Source organism: Hypanus sabinus, chromosome 4, assembly GCF_030144855.1.
Source record: "Hypanus sabinus isolate sHypSab1 chromosome 4, sHypSab1.hap1, whole genome shotgun sequence".
In the NCBI taxonomy this organism is placed as follows: Eukaryota; Metazoa; Chordata; class Chondrichthyes; order Myliobatiformes; family Dasyatidae; genus Hypanus; species Hypanus sabinus.
Window position 1 is genome coordinate 123499707 of NC_082709.1, and position 27265 is coordinate 123526971.

The 27265-nt window shown below is 42.2% G+C and overlaps 1 protein-coding gene across 1 annotated transcript in view; it reads left to right on the forward strand.

Moving 5' to 3' along the window:
- The window catches only part of cnksr2a (connector enhancer of kinase suppressor of Ras 2a), a 579374-nt gene that overhangs the window by 154816 nt on the left and 397293 nt on the right, over positions 1-27265 (forward strand). Inside the window, exon 4 of the mRNA XM_059968066.1 lies at positions 17632-17719. Within this exon, the coding sequence (XP_059824049.1) occupies positions 17632-17719 (88 nt within the window). The remainder of the gene's footprint in view (positions 1-17631; positions 17720-27265) is intronic.

A 27265-nucleotide genomic window follows, 5' to 3' on the forward strand; every position in this document is an offset into this window, starting at 1 on the left:
AAGGAAGGGGGTTCTTTTGTTAATGTATATTAATGATTATAAAGTAAAGGACAGAAAAAAAGACAAATGTATAAACATCTTAGTGAGCATGACAGGTGGAGGACTGGCAAATTTGACTTCATAAAACTTGCCCTTTCTTAACTCGATGATTCAGAGTTTTGAAAATACTGTATTGTGTCTCTGGCTAGAAGACGAGAAATAGGCTGGCTCATACATGCACAGACTGAGGTTGGGTGGGACTTCAACTAGAAGTCATGGGTTAAGGATGAAAGCTGAGAGGCTTAAATGGAACATGAGGGGAAACTTCTTCGCTCAGAGGGCCATGAGAGCATGTAATAAGCTGCCAGTGCAAGTGGTGCATGGGGAACTCCATTTCAATGTTTAGGAGAAGTTTGGGTAGGTGCATAGATGGGAGTGGTAAGGAGGGATGTGGTCTTGGTACAGGTCGATGGGAGTAGGTGATTTAAATGGTTTGGCGCAGACTAGTTGGGCCAAGGGGCCTGTTTCTGCGCTGTACTTTTCTATAACTCTCTGTCAAATCATCATCATCATCATTAGTGATCACTTGTAGTCGGGTATGATTCTTCTCCTGGTGGTTGATCTGGTCACTTGTGGGTCTTGGGATAACTGAAGAGGTCGATCCATGATCCACAATTCCTATTTCAGTGTTGGCAGGTGTAGGTCATTGAGGTATTGGTGGATGGAGATGGTTGGGCCTTTCCCAGGCTCAGACTCAGTGGCATGGTGGAGGTATTCTTCGAGCCATGCACTCCCCCCATAGACAGTCCTTCTCCAGCGTCTCCTATCCTGTGTGTGCACACATATGGAATTGAATAAATGATCTTTGTCATCTTGTTATTTCTGAGTCAATGTTGGTTTTTCCATGTTATATCAATACTGAACCACAGATCAGGGTTTCAAATAAAGATCAGATGTCGCCACAAAGTCATCACTAACACGTCTCAAAACGAATGAGGTACGTATTCATCTTACAGTTGACTGTCTGGAGTGGACATCCACTGTCAGATATGAAGGAGTCTCTAAGCTGGTGATAGTTCAGCTAAATAATATATTTCTTAACCTGCTAATTATTCAGTGATATCTTGTGATTCTGGGCCACCCAAGAATTTGCTGGAGTTCAGATACACTAGATAGAATTCCACTACGTTCTTTTGTACAGAGCTCCATGTGACGGAATTGCTGGGATATATATATATTACCCCCCCCCCCACCACCCCATGGGGCTCATATGCAAACAGCTCGATAGCTAACTCGGCTGACAGCCACATGACTCAGTGGTGAGAAGGCCTCCTTTCATAAATGATACATGTCTAGGGATGGTATGATTCAGGGTTCAACAAAACAGGAATGTTGTGATTTTCAGATTAAAGAAACCTCAATTTGAGTGGATTCTATGTAAGTACTGCCCATACATAATTGTCGGTCAGCAAGAAATAACAGATCATACACCACATAAAATTATAATTTCAGCTTTGTCAAACAGTTATTAAGAGAAAGAAAAGAAAGAAACAAAAATGAATAAAAGGGCCCATCACAATTAAACTGGTCTAAATGTGCACATAACCATTGGAAGTCGTCTCTTCCAAAGCTTGGTATAGCCATTAATCATGGCGCCAAGCCCATGATCTGCATGAAAGCCCTTGCCACCGTCTAAACTTCCCTTGAAGTCCATCTTGGCCAAACTGGCTCTCTCTCAGGAGTATGGGCCCTCCTCCCTGCACAAAACACTTCTTACAACGGGGGCTCTCCTTCCTCTGGACTTCTGTGGCATCTTCCCTTCTGTCCCACTCTTCAGATCCCAGCAAAATATGCCCCAAATCAGACTGCTATATGTCACAAATCTCTCTAAAGCTTTTGCCAGATCCCACTGCCTTGATTGGCTGACACAAACATCCTGAAGTTGAACAGCAGGACACTAAAACATACTACCAGCAGGACATCCTGCTTTTGCAGATAACGGCTAAAATGGATTGCAGTGGAAATCATAACGAGGGCATTACATAATATACACAGAAGCCCATGTTTATCTTGATGGCACCTACACAGAACTATAAAGTACAGGTGAGGCCTGTGAATGTTAGTGAGCTACAACACGGAAGCAGATCAACATGTTGGTCTGATTTCCACAGAGCTTACATTTATCTGGACCACTCTCTGGGAGTACAATACATCTGTCTCTTTCCACACACGCCCTTCGTTAAAGCTTACTTTATGAATCCCGACACCTCTTTGATGCTTCTGGCCAACACATTCCCGCCTTCTCCCTAGTCTACTGCTTTCCCTTCCGATCTCTTCCCATACCAATGATCCACTGGTCTCATCTTCCAGTATCATCTCCTATGATTGCCCCTTACTGTAAAATCTTAACTCCATGTCCCTCAGCTTCTAACCCCACCGATCACTTTATGCTGCATCTCTCCACCTGAATTCACCAAACATGCATGTATTTGTAATCTACTCCTGAAAACATCTTCCCTGTTATTGTCAGTCTCCACCGTTGTGCAGGTTCAGAGATGAAAGGCCTTTGTGGGAACCTTCTTGGGCAAAACCTGTGTTAACACACACATTGTCTTGGATTTTGCATGGATGAAACCATCACTGGTAGCCATCTGGAGTTAACAGAAGCTATTGTTTCATGGAGCTCTAAATACTGCAGGTACTCTTCTGCACTTTGATAATATTCTTTAATGCTGCCTTTGTCTGCTGCTGTCATCCACTTGAGGTGCTGTTCTCTTCTTAATTGACTTTCCTGTTTAGTACTGCTTTCAGCTACCTCACTTAAATTCTTCTTAAATGGTTTCCATAAGCCCTTTATTGTGCTAATTTTCTTGCACCCTGTTCTTTGGATATTGGGGCCACAAAATACTTCCAAGTATTAAGTGTCATTCTTGCATTTTTGAAATGCTGACAGTAGACTTTAGAATCCAGTCTTAGAGAGGCACATTAGTCCCAGTTAAAGGATTGTTGCTTGTCAGGCCAGTAGCTGTATCGTGCTACCACAGTAAATGTCACAGTGATGAAGCTGCAGTTTTCATGCATTCCCTACCACTTTGGGAAGTGCTTGGTTGAATTTTGAGAGTGGCAAGACTCAACCCAGAGATGGTCACAATCTCCCTACTCAACTTTTAAGTGATTTTCAGCCGCAGGGCTCCGTGAGCTAATTTTCTGGCCAGCATTTCAATCTTTATGAGAGTCCAGAAGTGTGGCTAGTTAAAATACTGTAGGTGACTAACAATTCCATTAAGGAACTTAGGGAAGCCTGTTCAGCCAATGTTGCTAGAATGTGGAACTCCTCACAGGCAGTGGTTGGTGTGGATAACACCCATGCACATATGGGGATTAAAACATAAAGTGCTGGGAACAAGCTCTCAATGGGTCAGGCAGCATCGGAGGAAGGAGAAATAGAGTTAATATTTCAGGTTGAAGACCTTTATTAGTACGCATTGGGGGGGGAAAGACCGATATTAATACGCAGCAGGCTCTCCGGACTCTGGATTCAAACATTATGTGGATTTTCTGGTGTAGTCTGTTTTGTCATGTGCTTTTGTGATATCGGTTTCTAACTGACAATAAACCAAAATTCAATTCAATTTATCAGAACTTTGCACTGAAATGGAAAGTTGATAAAGATGTGGGGAGGAAAATGAAGATAGAAGAGCTCGCAGGGTTAAAGAAGAATTGCATAGGCCAAGAGTGAAACAGCGCTGGAAACGTGTACCCAGACTATGAAAACTGTCCTTGTATTGTTCAAGAAGGCTTGCCCTTGCATTCATTAGCTGGTTTGCAGATGAATTATCTTGAGCTCCACAACAGTCCTAAACTACTTGCCAACTTAACAACAGATGTTAACTAGAGGCTCTAAGCCTGCAATAAATATAAATGAAGTTGTTTATTCATGAGACAACTGTAAGGTGCCCAGTAGCCACTGTTTTTAAAGTCATGGAACTGGTTGGGCTGCATGCACTTTTCAGAATGTTTGCCAAGCACCAGAATGAAGAAAACAATAAAATCTGCAGATGCTGGAAATCCAAGCAACGTACACAAAAAGTGCTGCAGGAACCCAGCAAACCAGGCAGCATCTATGGAAATATTAATGCTTTGGGCCGAGACCCTTTATCAGGACTGGAGAAAAAAAAGAGAAGTTAGAGCGAAAAGGTGGGTGGAAGGGAGGAAGAAGTACAAAGTGGTAGGTGATTTGTGAAACTGGGAGAGGGGGAGGGGTGAAGTAAAGAGCTGGGAAGCTGATAGGTGAAAGAGATAAAGGGCTGGAGAAATAGGAGCCTGATAAGAGAGGATAGAAGGCCATGGAAGAAAGGGAAGGGGAGGAGCACCAGTGGGAGATGATGGGAAGGTAAGGTGATGAGGTGAGAGAGGGAAACAGGTAGGGGAATGGTGAAGAATTGGGGGCAATTACCAGAAGTTCAAGAAATCGATGTTCATACCAGATTGGAGGCTACCGAGATGGAATATAAGGTGTTGATGTCCAACCTGAATGCCTGAATGCAGCCTCACCATAGCAGTAGGAGGAGGCCGTAGATTGACATGTCAGAATGGGACTAGGAAGTAGCATTGAAATGGGTGGCCACCAGGAGATCCCTCCTTTTCTGGTGGACTCCTTAGGAACCTTCGTAGGTGCTCGGCAAAGCGGTCTCCCAATCTACATTTGGTCTCACAGGAGGCCACACCAGGAGCTAGACTCAAAGGTGAAGAGTCACCTCACCTGAAAGGGCTGTTTGGGGCCCTGAATTGCAGTGAGGGAAGAGTGTAGCGCTTGTTCCACTTAAAAGGATAAGTACCAGGAGGGAGATCAGTGGGGAAAATGAGTGCGCAAGGGAGTCATATAGGGAATGATCCCTACAGAAAGTGGAGGGACAGGAAGGGAAAGATGTGCGTGGTGGTGGGGGATTCCATTGGAGATTGTGGAAGTTTCAGAGGATTATGTACTGGACATGGAGGTTACTGAGGTGGTAGGTGAAGACAAGAGGTTCTCCATCCCTGGTGGTACGGCAAGAGGATGGGGTGAAGGCAGACTTGTGCAAAGTGGATGAGATGCAGTTGAGGTCAGCGTTGATGGTGGAGGAAGGAAATCCCCTTTCTTTGAAGGAGGAGGACATCTCATTAGTTCTAGAATGAAAAGCCTCATCCTGAGAGCATATGCGGTGGACTAGGAAGAACTGAGTGAAGGGGGTGGCATTTTTACAAGTGACAGGGTGAGAAGAGGTATAGTCCAGGTAGCTGTGAGAATCAGTGGGTCTGTAGAAGATATCTGTAGATAAGCTGTCTCCAGAGTTAGACATGGAGAAATTGAGCAAGTGAGGAAAGTATTGGAAATGGACCAGGTAAATTTGAGGGTAGGGTGGAAGTTGGAGACTTCACAAGTCCCACTTAGAGTCACCCACCCACTCCCAAATTTCATCATACGGAAAGGACAAGGACAGCTTCTCTACTGGTTAGCTGACAGATATGTTAGAATTGCTTTTGATGTCACAGCTCTGACATAATGATGGTTAAATTTGCCAAAATAAAAGAAATTATGGATTAATTACTATTCAAACACCTGGGCAATACTATTAGAAGTTTTTTTTTGCTGATAGTTTGTGGGTTTACATTTTCCTGTTTTCATTATCACTCAATATTTGTGAATTAGTTCTTTTAACCTTCTATTGACCTTTCTGTGATGGATAAACATTTGAGGGAAGGTTGCAGTACAAGCAATGAGGTGACCATAACTCTCATAGGTAAGTGTTGTGATTTAGGTGGGCAGAGTAAAAGTATAACACTATCGATGAATGAATATCAAGTAAATGAAATGTGAGAGATTAACCAATTGATTGGTTTCATTGATTAGATGATGACTGCAATTTTCACATGCTATTTTGGCTAGCATATAATAAAGTAATATGTACTGGTTATATAAATGGATTCAATTATTGGCATGTCTTGTGTATGAGGAACATGTCTTCCAAAAGGATAATAGTTCCTTAAATATTGTTTATGAAACAGCAATAATATAATTGTACATCTTCAGTCATACTCGTGTTTGTAATCTTCCTGAAATCCAAGTCTTTTTATGTGTAAGTCTTAGCTGTTCTTTTTCCATTATAAATAGCTTATGTTGCATTTCACAAATACATTTGTTCAATAAAATGTAGTTATATAAGAGTGAAAACCTTCAAGTTATCTGGATGCAAGAAAAGGGGGAGGGAAATAGGTATCTTTTGATTGAGAGCTTTCAATTCTGCTGTGATCTCATTAACTTCATTTCCTTGCTCACCTCACCCCCCCCCCCCCCCCACCATATCTGGAATGATATTTTCTCTTTAATCTGAATAAGCATGAACTTTTCAATAGTTTAGAAAGTTAGTTTTGAAATATTACTGAATAACCAAAGGAAGTAGTTCGATGATGCGTGAAAACACTTACTAAATGAATATGCAATACTGATTGATCTGAAGTACTGATTTGGGTGCTTGGCACTAATGACATTTTACCCTCGTCATGCAAAGATCACAAAATTGCTTAATACTGGGTGTGCTACAGTGCTGATGTAGCAAACTTATTTTAACCAATTTTCAACCACAAAGTTCTGCTTCAATTGGTGTAGATTTGGGCGAAATGTGTCCAGTCGGAAGATTGGAGACATCGGCTGAGCATTTGATGCTCATGAAGCATCAGGGCACACAAACGTGGTTCACGCTCAGGACAGGCACAAGAGACTTCAGATGATAGGGATCTGGAGCAGCTCACAAAAGTGCTGGAAGAACTCTCTAGGTCAGGCAGCATCTGTGGAGGGAAATGGACAGTCAATGTCTCGGGTCAAGACTGACTAGGATAAGGAAAGGAGACAGATGGTATAAAATGATGGAGGGAAGTGTGGAACAAGAGCTGGGAGGTGGTAGGCGGAAGTGACAATGGGCCAAAGAGCCAAAGGGCACTTTGTCACTTCCACCTATCATCTCCCAGTTTCTTGCATCATTCTCTCTGTGCTCCCTCCCTCATTGGCCTATCATCTCTTCTCACCTGGATTCACCAATCACCTGCCAGTTCTTGCTCTACTTCTTCCCTCTACCTTTTTAAACTGGTTATCTCACCTCTAGTTGCAGGGTCTCGAACCAAAGTGTCCCTTCATAGATGCTGCATGACACACTGAGTTCCTCTGACGCCTTTGTATGTTGTTCATACCCAGAGGTGCCTGGGGTCCAGTTTTGTGATTAGTGGGATTTTGTTTGGGAATGGCTGTCAAACCAGGTTGTTCTGGCACCGATACAATATGTGCAATGCAACTTCGAGTCTCTGATGTAAGCATATAGTGGACAAGTGATGTAAGCATATAGTCTGCTTCCACTGGCTTCCACTATTACAGGATCGCTAGCGTTTCTTCTGGTGTGTCTGAGGGGCTGTTCCCACAGACCCTCTTTTACCCTGACTCACAGGGTCTCAGATGTCAATCAGGTTGGGGTGAGGCAATCCCTCCCTCAACCAGCCTACTTTGCCTGAGGGCTTCCACGTAGCACAGTATTGTAATACACAAGTCCGTCTCCAAGAGACAATGGCCGTGTCCCGTAGATTCATATCGCCGGGGAACGAGACATTCCGCACGTCTCCCTCTCATTTCCTGTGTCTCCTGACCCAAATCAATAGTGATCTTGCGATTCTCACAAAGGAGGGGGCTGCAGGCGTAACACCCCCTTTCTTCAACGCGTTTTCACCAGCGGTGAAACGGAGTAGTACAGAGTCTTACAGGATTTTAGAATCTTAACACAATACAAAAGCTTTTCCTTTTCACTACAGAGTATACAGTTATACATTGAATTCAGCATCTAAACAGTTAACAATTACAGTGTCACTTCCTTTATTATCTTAACATCTTGTACCTTACTAAAGTCTTGTAGCATCAGACTTCAATTTAATAACCACCTATTTTTATTTCTTTCCTTCAGCAAACAAAAACTAAGGAGTTGTGATCTTAGCTTACATGTATCTACAAAAGTTCATGCAAATACTAATCTTTCTGTTGCTTTCAAACTTAACAGGCAGGCTTCCATGGGCTTGTCGTTATTATTCACATGCTTTGTCGAAATCCCATAAAACCAGCTTTTGCTATTTAAAAATGGTGTCCCCATTAACCGTCGCCTCTTTTCCGGTTAAAATAGGCTCTCACCTGCTTCTTTCATAGGAGTTATTTTATCAACACCATGTTCCAAACTTAGACCATCTTCTAAATTTCCACCTAATTCTTTAATTTTCCACAGGTTGCTAGTCCTCTCTTCAGGACCCTTCAGACTATTAGTTGTCAGTTCGAACTCTTTGTTCAAACAGCATTTCAAATTCTGCCTTTTCACACCACACTCTGGATTAACAATAGTGTGGCCCCCCCCACCCCCGTCATCGTCCAACTCAATCTGTAAGCGATCCGCAGGCTTTAAATTTTCTTCATTCGATTTGGGAACTACATATTTCCTGTTTCCTTCAACAATAATATTTATCTCCCCACTTTTGATTTCCGCATTAACTTTTAACACACCGTCGAGCACAAACACCTGGGAATTCTCACTTCCCACTATTACCAAGGTTAACCCTTTCTTCACTGAACCAAGTCTATCTGACCCACAAGGACGGCCGTCCCTTTCAACTGAATCAAATACCTCAGACTTTTTCTGAGCTCCGTTACTAGGTTCAGTACCACGTGCATCCCCATCTTGGACACACTCAAATGGGACATTTGCCTCTTTCAGGCTTTCAATATCCATACCCGGTCCAAATTCTAAATTCCCCTGATTCTCCTAGCTACTCTCTGGGTAACTCCCTTCCGGCATAAACTCAACCCCACGGGCTGAAACAACCTCATCTGCCAACCCATCAGACTTCTTCAAGGTAAGGGCACCCTTTTCATCTAGGACTGCCCTCATTTCATTATCGGGAACACCCCTAGCATTTTCAACTTCTTCAAACAGTTCTGCCAACCCAGACAGATCATCCAGGTCCAACCCTGGACCTTTTAACAGCTCTAGCTGTTTCTCATCTTTATCTTCTGCCTCTAGAACTTTTCTCCTCGCTAAGGGCAGGTCTACCTCCTCTTCCTTACCCTCTTTCACTTTACTACTCTTCATTTTACCACCCTCTAAACCCTCATGGTACGGGGTCAGTAAAAACGTCTCGGCCAAATTGAAACCGCTCCCTTTCTCAGCTGCCTCTCTCGACATGCTGCGAGTGATCGCGCATGCGGGATAGATCTTGGAATCTAGGGGCGGGGCCTCAACACTCACCAGCCGGCTGGTCATCGTCATTGCTGCCCAATCCTTACCACCTGCTAAATCATTACTGAGAAGGACGTCTGCGTCAGTTCTCGGGAAGTCTGATCGCACCCCTATTTCAACTGGTCCAGACACCAGCTCACAATCCATAATGACGTTATGTAAGGGCACCATTTCTGTCCCTTTACTTATTCTTTTCACAGCTACCATTCCCGTCTTGCAAACAAAATCTAGTACCTTACTGCTGATCAGCGATAGCTCAGCCCCCGTGTCTCGCCAGATCCGTACTGGAATTGGTGTGTCTCCCTCCCTCACAGACACAGTTCCGTTTGACAGACAAGTCTCAGACCCTTCTCGTACTCTGTCTACCCGGGGCTCTCTTGCCAATTTACTGATTACCACGGCACATCCGATAAGGACTGCTGCTTTCCCTTTTCCTGTCTCTTTCCTCGGAGAAAAGCAATGCAATATGCCCCCCCCCCCTTTCCACAATTAAAACAGGTCAAGCCCGGAAATCTCGGGCCATCTGGCCTTTCCCCCCCCAACCTTACCACTAGCTCCCAGTGGGAACTCTGCCTCAGCCGGTGGACTTTCTCGATCGTTCCCATGGTCTCTCTGGGAATTTTTATTTGAGGAAAACTTTGTCTTGTGGGTTAGGGCATATTCATCGGTGAACCTAGCAAATTCTGAGATGGACTTATTTGGCTTCTCATTCAAATACATCCGGATATCCTCTGAAACACAACCTTTAAATTCCTTAATCAGAACTCCCTGAGACGCCAATAATCCTCCTCCACTATCTCTGCTGTGCACCAATGGTCCGAGAGCATACCCTTCTCATAGGCAAACTCGATATACGTCTGATTCTACCCTTTCTTTAAATTTCTAAACTTTTGTCTATACGCCTCAGGTACTAGCTCATAACTCTGGAGAATGGCCACCTTTACTTTGTCATAACTCTCCTCCTCTTCCTCCTCCATGGACAACGCCATATATGCCCGCTGTGCCTTCCCTTTTAACACACTTTTTAACAGCGCCACCCACTGATCTCTGGGCCACTTCTGATTCACTGCCACCTTTTCAAAAAGCAAGAAATAACTATCAACATCCGTCTCCTCAAATGGAGGGACTAACCTCAACTCCCAACTAACATTAAACTGTTCCTCTCGGTCTGACCCTTGATCTCTTCGCCCTTGCCTTAACTTCTCCATCTCCAAGTCATGTTTCCTTTGTTTCTCTGCCTCCCCATACTCTCTCTCCTTCTCTTTCTCAGCTGCTTCCAGCTGTTTTAACTGAATTTTGTGCTCTCTTTGTTTCTCACTCTTTCCCTCTCTTTCTCAGCTGCTTCCAGCTGTTTTAACTGAATTTCATGCTCTCTTTGTTTCTCAGCTCTTTCCTGCTCCCATATCACCTCTAACTCCTTTAGCTGGAGCACATGCTCCCTTTCTTTCTCCCTCTCAGCTCTTTCCTGCTCCCGTTTCACCTCTAACTCCTTTAGCTGGAGCACATGCTACCTCTCTCTCTTGGCGCTTTCTTTCTCTTTCTCAGCTCTTTCTTTCTCCCTCTCCGCTCTTTTCTGCTCCCGTTTCACCTCTAACTCCTTTAGCTGGAGCACATGCTACCTCTCTCTCTTGGCGCTTTCTTTCTCTTTCTCAGCTCTTTCATTCTCCTTCTCAGCTGCTTCCAGCTGCTTTACCTTAATTGCATGTTCCAACCTTAATTTCTCCAACTCTAACTGAGTCGTCCCACTAGCTGGTACCTTTTCAGGGATATTTTCCAATACCTCAGCTGCAAACACATTCTTCCCGATATAATACTGAGTTATTGCCCTTCGCACCTCCCGCTTTTTCATTGACAACCTCACCTCTGCGAGGTTTCACCCCTTCGCCAAATTTATCAAGTCTGCTTTGGTGGCCGCCTCTAGTGCCTCCAGAGTCGGGTTTTCTATAAATTTACCCACGTCCATCTTTGCTGGTTTCCCGTCTGGCTACCCACGTAACCAGATCCAAGTTTTTGGACTTACAAGCCCGATTCACTGGCCTCCCAATTTGGTGTCAAATCCCAAGACGAGAAACCCAATTTTGTTACGAACCCCGTAACTGGGTCACTTACCAGCAAAGATAGAGAGGTCCGTTGAGGTCTGATGGTACTATTTTTAACAGTACTTATTGATAAAGAGACACAAAAATAAGATCAATGCAAACATACAGGTAATATACGTCATCAATACTAAATTTAAAAGCGCGGGTATAATAATAATAATCAATAAGAAATAGCTCTATCATTGTCTAGGGCAGGGGTCAGCAACCTTTACCACTGAAAGAGCCACTTGGACCCGTTTCCCACAGAAAAGAAAACACTGGGAGCCGCAAAACCCGTTTGACATTTAAAATGAAATAACACTGCATACAACATTTTTTTTGCCTTTATGCTATGTATAAACAAACTATAATGTGTTGCATTTATGAAATTGATGAACTCCTGCAGAGAAAACGAAATTACATTTCTGCATGCAACAAAAACATTTTGAACTCTGAAAAAAAGACGTTGGGTTGAAGGTTACTTTTAAGTAAAATACTCAATGTCTATTTGAGTTCTTCTTGTATTTATGAAAAACGCTGCACTTAAATTTTCCGCCAGCAGCAAACCAAAAATAACGTCAGCCAGCTGTCAACCTGAAAAATAAAAGGACTATTTCACTGAACAATGAAAAAATATGAATATTCCTACAATAATAGGCAATTAAAATATGTATCATACTTGGTTAATGGGATTTCTGCTCCTGGACCTCAGCGCACAGCATCTGCACATCAGGGCTGTATGACGTCACCTTCATCTTTACACAGGATCGCAAGCTGTCATCTGTGAGGCGTGCACGATGTTTGTTTTTAATAAAGTTCATGTTGGAGAACACCTGCTCACATACATATGTGGATCCAAAGATCGACAGGACTCCAAGCGCATACTTTTTAATGTTTACATAAATGTCGGGGATAGCATTCCATGTTTCGAACACAAGTTTGTCCGGTTTAAGGAGGTTTTCAATATCACTCCATTTGTGATTCTGAGCAAGAACGGCCTTCTGACGGGCAACATCTTCAAGGTCTGCTGTCAAGCGTCTAAACTTGGACACCCATATGTCTTTGTCGGCTATTTCGGCCAGTTCCATCTCAAGATCAGGTTTACTCACACCTGCCAATGCAGTCGTATTCAGTAGAGATGAATCGATGCTTGGGGGAGTGACCGGGAAGGATAATGTGTTTTTTTCCTCTCTGAACTCACAGAAGCATTTCCCAAAAGATGTTTGCATTGCGATGATTGCAGAATGTAAATACTCCGAACTTATCATGTCGTGACCTTGTTTGAACTCTCTCAAATTGGGGAAGTGAGACAAAGTGCCTTTCTGTCAATCTCTGGCAAGCACTGTCAACTTGCGCTCGAATGCCAAAACTCCTCCAACATGTGTAGGGCTGTACGTCCTTTCCCCTGAAGAGCTGTGTTCAGCGTGTTCAGGTGCGCTGTCATGTCTACCATGAAGTGTAGCTTTTCCAGCCCTTTGCTGCCCAGGAAAGCTTTCACTTCTTCCAGACACGCGACAAAGCATTTCAGCACCTCCCCTCTGGACAGCCACCGGACTTTGTTGTGCAGCAGGAGATCAGAATATGCGCTTTCCAGCTCGTCCAGTAACAAACGGAATTGACGGTGATTTAAACTTTTTGCCATTATTTTATTGACAATCTGAATGACAACATCCATTACTTCTGTGCATTCTGGAGGAAATGTTTGAGCGCACAGTGCCTCTTGGTGCAAGATGCAGTGAAAGATCAGCAGCTTTCTGTCCAGCGACTTCTGCAGTAAAGCCACAATTCCCTTGTGCGTTCCCGTCATTTTCGGTGCCCCCATCGGTAGCTACTGACACCAGGTGGGTAGTCTTTATTCCTTTGGCTCTTAAATAATTCAAGACAGCCTCACAGATGTCCTCCCCCCGTGTTTGGTCTTTTAGAGGTATCAACTCAGTCAGTTCTTCCTGTGGCCCGGCAAAGTTTACATACCGGCAGAACAACGCTATTTGTTCAATATCACCTTTGTCTTTAGACTCGTCACAGGCAATCGAGTAGGCCACAGCTGAATTGATGTCTTTAATTTGCTGTCTTGTGATGTCTTCTGCCATTTTTATGGTTCTGTCTTTGACAGTCTTTGCAGAGAGGGGCATATCCCTGATTTTCTGCACAATTTCACTCTTGTTTTTAAAGTCCGTGAATAGATGTTCTGAAATCTTAATGAAAGATTCTTTTATATATTCACCATCTGTAAACTGCTTCCCGTGCCTGACTATTTCCTGAGCGGCAATATAACTAGCGTATGTCGTTGGTTTTCCGGACTTCATCCATTGCTTGAAATGATTTTTGCTCAGATCAACCTTCCGCATCAGTTCCAAAACGGCTTTTTTTCTCTCATCTCCATCCGGATATTTTTGAGCAAAGGCTGCGTATTTATTCTAGAAATGCTTTGCAACATTTGACTTTTTGTTGTTTGCTAGTTTCTCATTACATATTAAGCATACCGGTAAACCAGTCTCGTCAACAGTGAAAGCAAATGAATCTGTCCACGTATCATTAAACGTTCTGTTTTCTTCAGTCACTTTTCTTTTTTTAGAATTCTCCATAGTTGGCCTACCTTGGATCGAAAAATTAAAGAAATCGCGCACTGACGGGTGTCAGGTATTGGCAGTGGTGACGTATATTAATAGCGATAAAAACACATTGTAGCGGTGTGCTCACGCAGTCAGTAAACTGCAGTCGAATAACTTTATTCGAACTAAACAGCCTTGCTTTTAAGCCTCCCTCAACCTGGCCCCCATGGGCGCGGATGCTGCAAAAGACCAATTATTTCCCAAAGCAACAGGGAGCCGCAGCACAGAGGTAAAAGAGCCGCATGTGGCTCCGGAGCCGCGGGTTGCCGACCCCCGGTCTAGGGGATAATGTATTGTCCGATGGAAATATAAAAGTCACTGTTAGTTCGTTCAATCTGCAATGTTTTTGGGGTTGAGAGAAAGACGGGTTAAACTTGCCCAGTTCTTTTATGATGCCAATGCTTCGAGTCGTGGGGAGTTGGTTTCCCTGTTGTTAGCTATAAGCCGTTTTCCCGTGGTAAAAGCCACCGGTTCCGGGGCAAATGGAACCGAACGCACGTGGCCTGCTCCCACTGGCTTCCACTATTACAGGATCGCTAGCGTTTTTTCTGGTGCGTCTGAGGGGCTGTTCCCACAGACCCTCTTTTACCCTGACTCACAGGGTCTCAGATGTCAATCAGGTTGGGGGTGATGCAATCCCTCCCTCAACCAGCCCACTTTGCCTGAGGGCTTCCATGTAGCACAGTATTGCAATATACAAGTACATCTTCAAGAGACAATGGCCGTGTCCCGTAGCTTTATATCGCCGGGGAACGAGACATTCGAGAAATGAGAGTCTCTCTCTCATTTCCTGGGTCTCCTGACCCAAATCAATAGTGATCTTGCGATTCTCACAAAGGAGGGGGCTACCCCACACCCTTCGGCCCCTCAGAGCTGTGGTACATTCATAACAATGCAAAGCACCACTTCTCAGTATATTTTAATATACAAACGTTGTATATGTGATCAACGATTTATATCTGATCTGTTCTAAGGTAGACTTTTGACGCAATTTTCTTGAAGCACCGTATCTTCGCAATCCAGTTGTAAGGAGAAGCATCAGGTGCAGCCCAAACTGCCAAAAGTTTTGTGACCAACTGCATGCATGCATGCTGGCAGACAAGTTACTGGCATGTCAACTGCATAATGATTGACCTAGTGAAGATGGCCTCAACTGGCATTTGATTTTACAGCTCATTTTGGTTACAGGAAGCTTTTAAGCATAAAATATCTAGGGAAAATTCCCTCTCTTTCAACATTCAACTCCCTCACCATACCTTCACTTCTCCACACCCTTCCCCCATTAAAACTTGAATCATGCTAAATTTTATTACAAATGATTTCTCCCTAATTCATGGCTTTATGCATGTAATTATATTATTTACTCTTTGGGCAATATCTAAATACATTTCTAAAATACATCTAAATCTTCCAGTCTGAAAAGTTAATGAAATATCTTATTTCTCCTTTTGGTTAGCTGTCTTAATTTAAATGAAAGGAGTCTTGAATAATCACCACTTTGTTATTCTGGGCAGAGTCCTTTATACATTGTGTTTCTCTGAAAGGGACAACTTCCATTATCTCATACTGTTGAGCAGATATTGAATCAAGAGTGCCTATTCATTTTTGGTAAAGCTGTTCACAGGGTAACCAAATCTACTTTCAGCAACTGATGACTATTCCCTCAGCCAAAGTTGCAAGCACATTTCTGCTTTGTTGTGAAGAGATTTAATCCATGAAATAAATATTGGATAGTTTATTAGTAGTCTGCCATGTCATCCTTTTGCATAGGAGTGTGTGTAAAATTTCACGTTCAGTTCTTCTTCAAGTTTTCATTCAAAATGAAACCAAGCACACCTTCATGTCATTCTCTATTATGCGCCAAAGATCATAAAAAGTAAAGTATTACACAACCTTTCATTTGTATTGCATTTTTAATGCAATATAAACATTCCAATGACCATCAAAAGGGTGGTAACACAGAGAAAGCTGATGCACAGAAAGCCACATAATAAGAATATAGGACAGATGACCCAATGCTAAGGTACAGGACTGGCCTTTCAGGTTGTAATAAAAGAGGAAAGAGAAATTCATGCCGTTGCAACCATTTCAATGCTGAGTTTTTAAGAGGATGCAATTGTGGAGGAGCTCCGACAGCAGTTTCTGGACTTCGTTGTTCAGCTGTGCATGTGTAGATGCCAGACATTACTGTGAGGTTACTCCCACAGCACTCATATAGCTATAAGCCTGACCATTATTAATGCAGAGACTTCCAGGATACAGGCATTATTGGGGTGCCCGTGGAACTATGATAAACATTAAATTTTAGATCTAGGACTGTCTGACGACAATGTCTTGGGAAATATAATGATAGATTTACTTTGCGATACTAGTGAACATCCGGTAATCTGGGATTCAATTTTTTGGAAATCTGGCTTGCTCATTAGTCTGGAATGTGAGCAGGACATGTGGCCAGAGCTTTGAGTCTGGAACACCACTGGCTTTGGGATCTGGATTGTGGGCACGGTGTTTAGCTGGAACAGGGGTGGGGGTCCAAAACTGCAGGAGTCAGGAATGTGTGTCGGCTTGCAGCCAAATCTAGAGCCTGGAGACCCACTCCCCGAAAGTTTACTGAGTTCACTGTAAAATTTCCTATATCATTGTTAAACCAAAGATGAACTAGGAAAGTGTTTGGGTATTAATAGACTTACATCCAGTAGTTCAGAAACTTTGCTCGTCTGACACTAATGAAGTCCCAAGGGTGTAATGTAATCGGTGTTTCTATGAACTCTCTTTCTGTGAAACTAGTTGACAAGTTTCCTCCTGGATTGCCTTCTTGTTGCTCTTTATGTTCCTTGAATTCCCCTTGTTTTAACTTTATTATCATATTAAATGCAACCTTATGAACATAGTTTGGACCACTAGTTCAGCTGGATCATCAATCAGAGGATTCTTTATATAACAACCAGCTCCATGAGATACAGCAAGGATTCTCCGTGAAGTGATGCAACTATCTTTTGCTTCTTGTCGGGTACAGTTTTTTATCCGTCAACATCTAAACATTATATTGATATTCCATTTACTGCTGGCTGTAGGATGTTGCTGTGTGGGGGAAAAAAGCTGTCTGATTTGCTTTCTGCATTCAAAATAGCTTATCATGTGGGAAGCACTTGGAGATGTTGCTGAGGAGGAATATGGCATAAATGGAAAGCATATTTTAACTGCCCCTTTGTTGAGTTAAATGCTACCATTCAGCATTAGAGCTCTGTAAGGTCCAGCACCATTCTACATGATAAATCCTACACATGCAACCTAAAAAATGTGACAACTTTTGCATTTTATGGTTTGAATAAAATTGGAAAACATATTTATTCCAGTGAATCTTCCTCTTTTTCACTTAAAATAGGTCAGCTGTAGATTATATTTTAACTAAAGATCTGTATTTTTAAATTGTACCATTTGAATTTACTGTTTCTTGCTACGTTTTTCAGAATGATTGACTCACTGTTTAATCCTGTGTTCCGACTTGTATTGAAATTTTAATATGTTGATTGTCACTTTAGGCAAAGCCTAATTAATTCTATTATTGATGTATTGGACTTTGTAAAATAGAGCTGCCTGACCTGCAATTGTTTTTTGTTATGCATTACATTAATTATATTTACAACTTTACTTTTTTCCCAGATCTCCATTTGCTGCTGTGACAGACTATTCAGTTACTCGAAACAATGTCATTCAGCTCTGCCTGGAACTGACTACTATTGTACAACAAGTAAGGGAAACATAATCCTTTTGAGAAAGTCTGTTGCTTCTTTGTTTCTTCAATGAGCTCTAGTGTCAGTGATTATTTTTGCCATCTTTAGTTTGATTTGAAATGATCAATTTCTGCTGATTTGTGAGCCCATAAATAATTAGGTTCAGTACCAATTTTCAAAACCATTATAGTGATAAATAGGCAGATGTGCTACATTAGGTACTTATATTGATGTATTGAACTCTGTAAGCCTTGTTTAATAAAAAGTCAACAGTTTTAAAATAAGCAAGAAGGGAATTATCTCGGTGGAAAAGTTGGAGTTGAAGGCAGAAAATGTATCTTGTTTAAAACAATTATGTGACTGGTTTTATGCTGTCTCTAAAGTTGTATTCCAATCAATAAAAATGGATTATCAATATTTTGCAGCTGAAGTTATAATCTCTGCAGAACTTTACAGTAAGGATAGGTATGGTGCTTGCGGGAGTGCTTTAAATTGGAGTAGGGCAAATTACGAGGGCATTAGGCAGGAACAAAGAAGCATTAATTAGGAACACCTTGCCTCTAGAGAATCTACATCAGAGGGTGGAGGGTGTTTAAAGATCAATTGTACAAAGTACAGGAAAGTTATGTTCCTGTTAGAAGGAAAGACAGAGATGGAAAGAGAAGAGAATCTTGGACATCCAGGGAGATGATGAATTTAGTGAAGAAGAAAAAGGAAAAGTATGTAAATCTTCAGAAGTTAGGATCTAACAAAGTACATAAGGAGCATAAAGAATCAAGAAAAGAACTAACGAAGGGAATAAGGAAAGCCAGGAGGGGCATGAGAAGTCCTTGGCAAGTAGGATTAAAGTGAAATCCCAAGGCATTTTATACATACATCAAGAGCAAGAGGGTCGGACCACTCAAGGATAAAGGGGGGAACATTTGTTTGGGTACAGTGAATGTGAGTGTGGTACTTAATGAGACTTTACTTCAGTATTTACCAAGGAAAATGATGTGGTCTGTGCTGAGTATGTTTTTGTAATATGTAATATGTGTTTTATATATATAAATAAATAAAAGGGTGTTTGGAGGCCAAGGAGGAGTAAGTGTTGAGCCTCCTAATGAGTATTAAGGTGGATACGTCCCTAGGGCCTGATGGAATTTACCCCAGGTTATTGAAGGAGGCAAGAGACGAGATTGCTGGCCCCTTGACCAGTATCTTTGTGGCCTCTCTAGCCACAAGCGAGGTCCTGGAGGACTGGAGAGTGTCTAATGTTGTACCTCTATTTAAGTAGGGACAAGGGAAAATCCTTGGGAGTACAGGACGGTGAGTCTTTTGTCTGTTGTAGGGAAACTGCTGGAGACTATTCTTAGGGTTAGGATATATGAGCATTTGGAAACCCATGGCCTAATTAGGGAGAGCCAGTATGGCAGGTTGTGCCTTACCAACTTGACTGAGTTTTTGACAAGGTGATGAGAGGGGTTGTTGAGGGTAGGGCAGTGGATGTTGTCTACATGGATTTTTATTAAGGCATTTGACAAAGTCCGTCATGGGAGGCTAATCCAGAAGATTAAGGTACATGGCGCCTATGGCGAATTGACTGTTTGGATTCTGAACTGGCTTGTACATAGAAGACAGAGGATAGTGGTTGAAGGGTCTTGTTTGAGCTGGAGTTCTGCAGGGATCTGTGCTGGGACTTCTGCTGTTTGTGATCTATAGAAATGACCTGGATGAAAATGTAAATGGGTGGTTTGTAAGCTTACAGATGATACCCAGATTGGTGGAGTTGTAGATAGTGTAGAAAAATGGCAAGGAATACAGCACGATATAAATCAGTTGCAGAAATGGGCAGAGAAATGACAGATGGAGTTTAACCCAGATAAATGTCAGATTTTCCACCTTGGTAGGGCAAGACCTTTAACAGTGTTGCTGAGCAGAGATCCTGGGATCCAAGTTCATAGCTTTTTGAAAGCGGCTACACGGGTCGATAAGGTGGTTAAGAAGGCTTATGGAATGCCTGCTTTTATTCGTCAAGGCATTGAGTTCAAAAGTCAAGAAGTTATGTTGAAACTTTATGAAACTCTGGATAGACCATATCTGGAGTATTGCTCACAATTCTGGTCGCCCCACTATAGGAAGGGTGTTGAGGCTTTGGAGAGGGTTCAGCAGTGGTTTACCAGGCTGCTGCCTGGTTTAGAGGGCATGTGCTATCATGAGAGGCAGGATAAACTCGGGTTGTTTTTTTTTCTGGAATGCCAGAGGCCGAAAGGAGATCTGATGGAAGTTTATAAGATTATGAAAGGCATATATAGAGTGGACAGAGAGTATCCGTTTCCAGGGTTAAAAGGTCTAATATCAGAAGGCATACACTGAAGGTGAGAGGGGATAGTTTCAAAGGGGATGTGAGGGGTAAGTTTTTTTACTCAGCAAGTGGAATGCCTGGAATGCGCCGCCTGGTATGGTGGTAGAGGCAAATATATCAGAGGCTTTTAAGAGACATTTGGAGGGATATGGACATTGTGTTGGTAAGAGGAATTAGTGTTTGGTTGTTGATTTGCTTTTTAGCTGGTTTAGCAGAACACAGTGGGCTGAAGGACCTGTCCCTGTGCTGTACTGTTCCATGTTTCTACTTCCAGTGTTTAAAAGGGGCTAAATAATTTAACAGTTGAAAATAATAAACAACTACAGTGATTAAAAGCACATATCTATTATTTCCTTATCTAAAGTCTGCTGTTGAAAAATACTGAATAGATACTATGGCAGTTGTTGTCTCTGCATTTTCTATTTATGTTTCATTTATATTGATTTCAAGAAATTTTGCTGATTTGAAGGAATCTCAGCTTACAATTACCAATAAAAAATTAATACTGCATTTTCTAAAAAAAACTACTACTGAAGTGGTATCTTGATGTTTCACCACTTCAACCAGTGACTTAAAAAGTGAGTTTGAAAATAATGAGCTTTCAATGCAATTTAAAGTTATGAAATTTACACACTTAGCTTACTACTAAATTTAAATGAAACTTAATTGAAGAGTTATGGGTAATTGAATAATATCATAATTGATATTTTGAATACTGAATTCATATAATACTATTCTAAATGCCCTTTACTCAACAATGTATATATGAAAAATATTTCCATGTTCAAAGCCATTATTTTCTTAACAGACGAGGGAATACCTTGGATATGTCAAAATGATATACTATTGAATAAAAAATTGACTTTAGGGTCTAGGATTTTGATTTTGCATGAATAGATGCATTAAATAGTTGTAGATCCTGTGATGTACACAGCATCCATTACAGTTGTGAACATACAATGTGCAAAATTTTCACGTATATGTTTTAGAAATGAAAGATAACCCACATCAGAATGCAGAGCGAAACATTAGTCTTATGTCCTGTTGGGCAAAATACCAAAGGATGAAAGTATGAAAATAAGCATCAGAATTTTCTTCCTAAGATCTCTAACTCTGTGCTATTAAAATGCCTCAGGGAACAAGTAAGATTACATTGGGAAGTGCCCAATCAATTTTTTAGAGTAACGTAGAATAACCTGGAAATGTAGTTATCATATTTCACTCCATGGCTAGTACATTTTCAATTGTGTAGCACTGAACTCTACACACTCAAATTTCTGGACTTAACATCTGTAGTTTCTGTGCATAATTTACAATCTCCAAGGAGATGGACAACTTTCATAAGCTACTACACTGCTCAGAGCAAAAGAGAATTGATTATTAACTGAACTGCCTCAGAAGCAAGTAATCGAATAAAACAGGATAGTTTAAGAGCGCAAAGCGAACGGTAATAACGGGCTTAAAATTAAATTTACTGGCATTATTCCGACATCAGATTTAAAGACTGATTATTTTTTAACTGTTTTAGGGTTCTGTATTCCACAGAATAATCCAAACATTTCAGAGGTCTTAAGCTTTATTACACAAGATACAGTGTAGTATCAGAGCAGACTGGTCCTGAGCTCTTTGCAATTGTTAATGACCCACCTGCTCTCAACTAATTGAATCCAGTATTGTGATTGGATTCCTTCATGCTAGTAATGTGGATCTGAAATTTTCAGGTGTGAATCAGGGGTGGGGTTTAGAAGCAGAATTAAGTTGGGTACTCAATGTTCGGGAACATAAAGGTAAAATTGTCCTTATTACGTTACAAGCAATACCAATTATGGCTTCATTAAAATAAAAAGTCCCCTTGTGGATTCGCAACAACTTTTTTTTCTGTTGCATACTTGAACCTGTTAAAAGTTTTATAATTTTATAAAATTTTGAAAGTATGATTTTAAGGGCAAAGCGTATTTTCATGTAACTGTGTTTTAATTAATCCCCACTGCCTTCTTGGACACTAGTGAATTTTGACCTGACATGTAAAACTTTGACAAACTTCTATAGATGTGTAATAAAGAGTATGTTGACTGGCCGCATCACAGCTGGTATGGATTCACCAATACCCTTGAATGGAAAACCCTACAAAAAGTAGTGGATATGGCCCAGTCTATCACAGGTAAAGGCCTCCCCACCATTGACCATATCCACATGAAGCGTTGTCACGGGAAAGGAGCATCCATCATCAGGAAACCCCTCCACCCTTGTCATGCCCATTTCTCATTGCTGTTTTCAGGAAGAAGGTCCAGAAGCCTCAGGACTCGCACCAACAGGTTCAGGAATAGTTATTACCCCTCAAATATCAGGCTCTTGAACCAAAGAAGATAACTGCACTCAACTTCACTTGCCCCGTCATTGAAATGTTCCCACAGCCAATGGATTCATTTTCAAGGATTCTTCATCTCATGTTCTTGATATTTATTGCTTATTATTATCATTATCATCATCATCATTATTTCTTTCTTCTTTGCATTTTCACAGTTTGTTGTCTTTTGCACACTACTTGAGTGCCCAAGTTGGTGCAGTCTTTCACTGATTCTACTATGATTATTATTCTATTATGGATTTATTGAGTATGCCTGCAAGAAAATGAATCTCAGGGTTGTATATGCTGATATACATGTACTTTTGATCTTATAAAGGCATATCTAATCCAAATGATATCAACTTCTCCTTTATGAACAGTATTTGAAAGAGCCAAAACAGAATGAAATTTGGTGATTTGTTTATTGCAGTGATCTATAAATATCAACAAAAGAAGCAACATGCCAAAGGAGTCATGAATATGTAAACATATAACAACTACTTTAAGCACCAGTACTAAAAATACAGATAGCATGTATTTATTGCTGTATTACTTTAACGGGTGAGAGGCCCAATAGTGCCAATGATAAAGGTCTTGTCATCTTGGCAGATGGTTGTTGATTTGAGCAAAGTTTTCTGCCACTCAGTCTTGCCAGCCACTTCTTTTGTGTGAATTTCGTCGATTCTAAATGTGTGAGTTGTGTAACAGTACACAAGATTTCCTGACATAAGGCATCTCCGTGTGGGTGCAAGAGTGGGAATCTTAATTAGTAACAGGCTCCAGATCCTGTGAATTCATTGCTTCCTTGTCAAAATAGGTCTTCGTCTATAACTGGATCTTAAATCATAAACAACTGAAGCAAAGCAAAGCAAAGCTGCATTCTGTCAGAGGAACACCTACACTGCTTGATTCATTTTGACAAATTGATGCTCCACTTGCATGTGGTCCACTTGCCTTTCTAATTCTGAGCCATCCCAGAAACAGAGACCCTGAGTGGGGATTGAAATTCAGCCACACTCTGCATCATTCTTTGGGTATTAAAATAATGTGGGAGGTAGGAAGAAAGAACTTCATATCACAGTCTCCCACACTGGATCTCAGCTGTTTTGGCAGCTGGCAGCTTCTAGCTATGCAGGATGCCATTTTGAGTAAGTCTCTGCGTTAGCAACAGAACTCAGAAAATGCTAGAAATAATTAACAGGTCAGTCAACTATAAATATGGGAATCTTCTGTTTTTACATTCATACATAGAAAGAGGCATTTGACTACATTGCAAATCTTTCAAGAGTGCAAGCTTCATGGAAATGATTTGAGCTCTTACACGCTGCTCATTTCAAGAGTGCCCTTTGCACAATAAAACTGCCCCTTGCACGTACTGTTCTTCAGAAGACTATGTTCCAATGAGAAGACCTTGGCAAACTCCACTCCTCTCCTACCATTTAAGACTGTACTCCTTCCTCATCACCAGCTGGGAGTCTGGCTGTATTGCAGTGTGGCCCTTATTAAGGGCTACTTCCTAAACTCATACTTGGGAAAGAATCTGCTAATCAAGGATCCATCCCTTAAAATCACACTATTTCTGAAACTACCCCAGTTCAACAATTGGTGCTAATGCATTTCACATTGTTTTTAACAGAATACTGGGGTCATTACTTAACATCAGTAAAATGGCATCCAAGGAATTTCTTGGCCAACATGTCATTTTGTTGTTCTTTGACCTCTGGGTAAGCAAATTAAGAACCTAACAGCAGTTATGGGTGAGCAAATGAATGGAGCCCTTGCTGTGCATTGTCTATTCACTGTTCTGACCCTTGAGTGGCTGAGTCATTGTCTTTTGTGAGATATGAAAGGATACTGGAAATGAGTAAGGGAGTTTTATGTTCCTTGTAGGCAGAAGGAGAAGTATTTCATAGAAATCCTATTCTATTAGGAGAAAGAATGCTTACAGTCTAATTTATTCTCTTGCATTTTTCCTGTCACCACCAAATTTCTTATCACTATCATCACCTTCATTCCCCTTTTCCCCCCAAATCCCAGCCTCAAAGATGCTAACAATTACGACTGGCTGCAGTTCACGTTTCAGTTGAGCACCCATTTAGCAACTCAATGCATTATATATATATATATTTATAGAGAGAGATATCTATATACAGATAAATAGATATACTGAGTGTGTGCGTGCGCGCACCATCATGATGTAACTTCAGTGAGGATTCAAATATATTTGGATTTGTTTTTAGATAGTTCTGCCTACCCAGTGGTAAAACACAATATAAATTGAATCAATCAACACCATCTCTTCCCTTTCCTCTGAACCCAGATAAGCGTGAGGTGGTTCATTTTGGTAGGTCAAGTATGATGGCAGAATATAGTATTAATGGTAAGACTCTTGGCAGTGTGGAGGATCAGAGGGATCTTGGGGTCTGAGTCCATAGGACGTTCAAAGCAGCTGCGCAGGTTGACGCTGTGGTTAAGAAGGCATACGATATATTGGCCTTCATTAATCGTGGAATTGAATTTAGGAGTCAAGAGGTAATATTGCAGCTACATAGGACCCTGGTCAAACCACACTTGGAGTACTGTGCTCAGTTCTGGTCGCCTCACCACAGGAAGGATGTGGAAACCATAGAAAGGGTGCAGAGGAGATTTACAAGGAAGTTGCCTGGATTGGGGAGCATGCCTTATGAAAACAGGTTGAGTGAACTCGGCTTTTTCTCCTTGGAGCATCAGAGGATGAGAAGTGACCTGATAGAGGTGTATAAATGATGAGAGGCATTGATCGTGTGGATAGTGAAAGGCTTTTCCCCAGAGCTGAAATGGTTGGCACAAGAGGACACAGGTTTAAGGTGCTGGGGAGTAGGTACAGAGGAGATGTCAGGGGTAAGCTTTTATGCAGAGAGTGGTGAGTGTGTGGAATGGGCTGCCAGCAACAGTGGTGAAGGCAGATACGATAGGGACTTTTAAGAGACCTTTAGATAGTCAAGTCAAGTTTATTGTCATCTTGACCATAAACTGCTGGTACAGTACACAGTAAAAACGAAACAACATTCCTGGTGCTACATGAAGCAACACAAAACTACACTAGACTATGTGAGACAGCACAAGGCTAACACTAGACTACGTAAAACAACGTAAAAACTGCACTAGACTACAGACCTGCTCAGGACTACATAAAGTGCACAAAACAGTGCAGGGCAGTACAATAATTAATAAACAAGACAATAGGCACAGTAGAGGACAAATTACAATATAATAATAAATGATGTAGATGTCAGTCTAGACTCTGGGTATTGAGGAGTCTGATGGCTTGGGGGAAGAAACTGTTGCACAGTCTGGTCGTGACAGTCTGAATGCTTCGGTACCTTTTGCCAGATGGCAGGAGGGAGAAGAGTTTGTGTGAAGGGTGCATGGGTTCCTTCACAATACTGTTTGTTTTGCGGATGCAGCGTGTATTGTAAATGTCTGTGATGGCGGGAAGAGAGACCCGGATGATCTTCTCAGCTGACCTCACTTTTTACTGCAGGGTCTTGCGATCTGAGACACTGTAATTCCCGAACCAGGCAGTGATGCAGCTGCTCAGGATGCCCTTGATACATCCTCTGTAGAATGTGGTGAGGATGGGAAGTGGGAGATGGACTTTTCTCAGCCATCACTGCTGGGCTTTCTTGGCTACGGAGCTGGTGTTGAGGGACCAGGTGAGATTCTCCGCCAGATGAACACCAAGAAATTTGGTGCTGTTTACAATCTCTGCCAAGGAGCTGTTGGTGTTCAGCGGGGAGTGGTCGCTTCATGCCCTCCTGAAGTCAACAACCATCTCTTTTGTTCACATTAAGAGACAGGTTATTGGCTCTTCACCAGTCCGTTAGCCGCTGCATCTCCTCTCTGTAAGCAGACGCATCGTTCTTGCTGATGAGACCCACCACGGTCGTGTCATTGGCGAACTCTATGATATGGTTCGAGCTGTGTGTTGCAGCACAGTCATGGGTCAGCAGAGTGAACAGCAGTGGACTGAGCACACAGCCCTGGGGAAACCCCGTGCTCAGTGTGATGGTGTTGGAGATGCTGCTCCCGATCCAGTCTGACTGAGGTAGGTCTCCCAGTCAGGAAGTCTAGGCTGCAGTTGCAGAGAGGTGTTCAGGCTCAGCTTCCCTATCAGGAGCTGAGGAATGATTGTGTTGAATGCTGAACTGAAGTCTATGAACAGCATTCGAACATATGTGTCTTTTTTGTCCAGGTGGATGAGGGCCAGGTGGAGGGAGGTGGCGGTGGCGGCGTCTGTTGAGTGGCTGGGACGGTACGCAAACTGCAGGGGGTCCAGCAGGGTCTTTATGTGTCTCATGATGAGCCTCTCGAAGCACTTCATGATGATGGATGTGAGTGCAACGGGATGGTAGTCATTGAGGCAGGACACCAAAGACTTCTTCGGCACAGGGTCGATGGTGGCGGCCTTGAAGCACGTTGGAACGACGGCGCTGCTCAGGGAGATGTTGAAGATGTCAGTGAGAACATCTGCTAGCTGGTCTGCACACTCACTGAGCACTCTGCCAGGAATACTGTCTGGTCCAGCAGCCTTCTGTGGGTTGACCCTGTATAGAGTTTTCCTCACATTGGCTACGGTAAGACACAGCACCTGGTCATTGGGAGGAAGAGTGGTCTTCCTCGCCACCACGTCATTTTCCACCTCAAAACGAGTGTAGAAGCCGTTCAACGCATCTGGGAGAGAGGCATCACCAGCACAGGCAGGTGATGTTGTCCTGTCGTTGGTGATGTCCTGAATGCCCTTCCACATGGGCCGCGTGTCGCCACTGTCCTGGAAGTGGCGGTGGATTCGCTGGGCGTGTGCACACTTTGCTTCTCTGATGGCTTGGTACA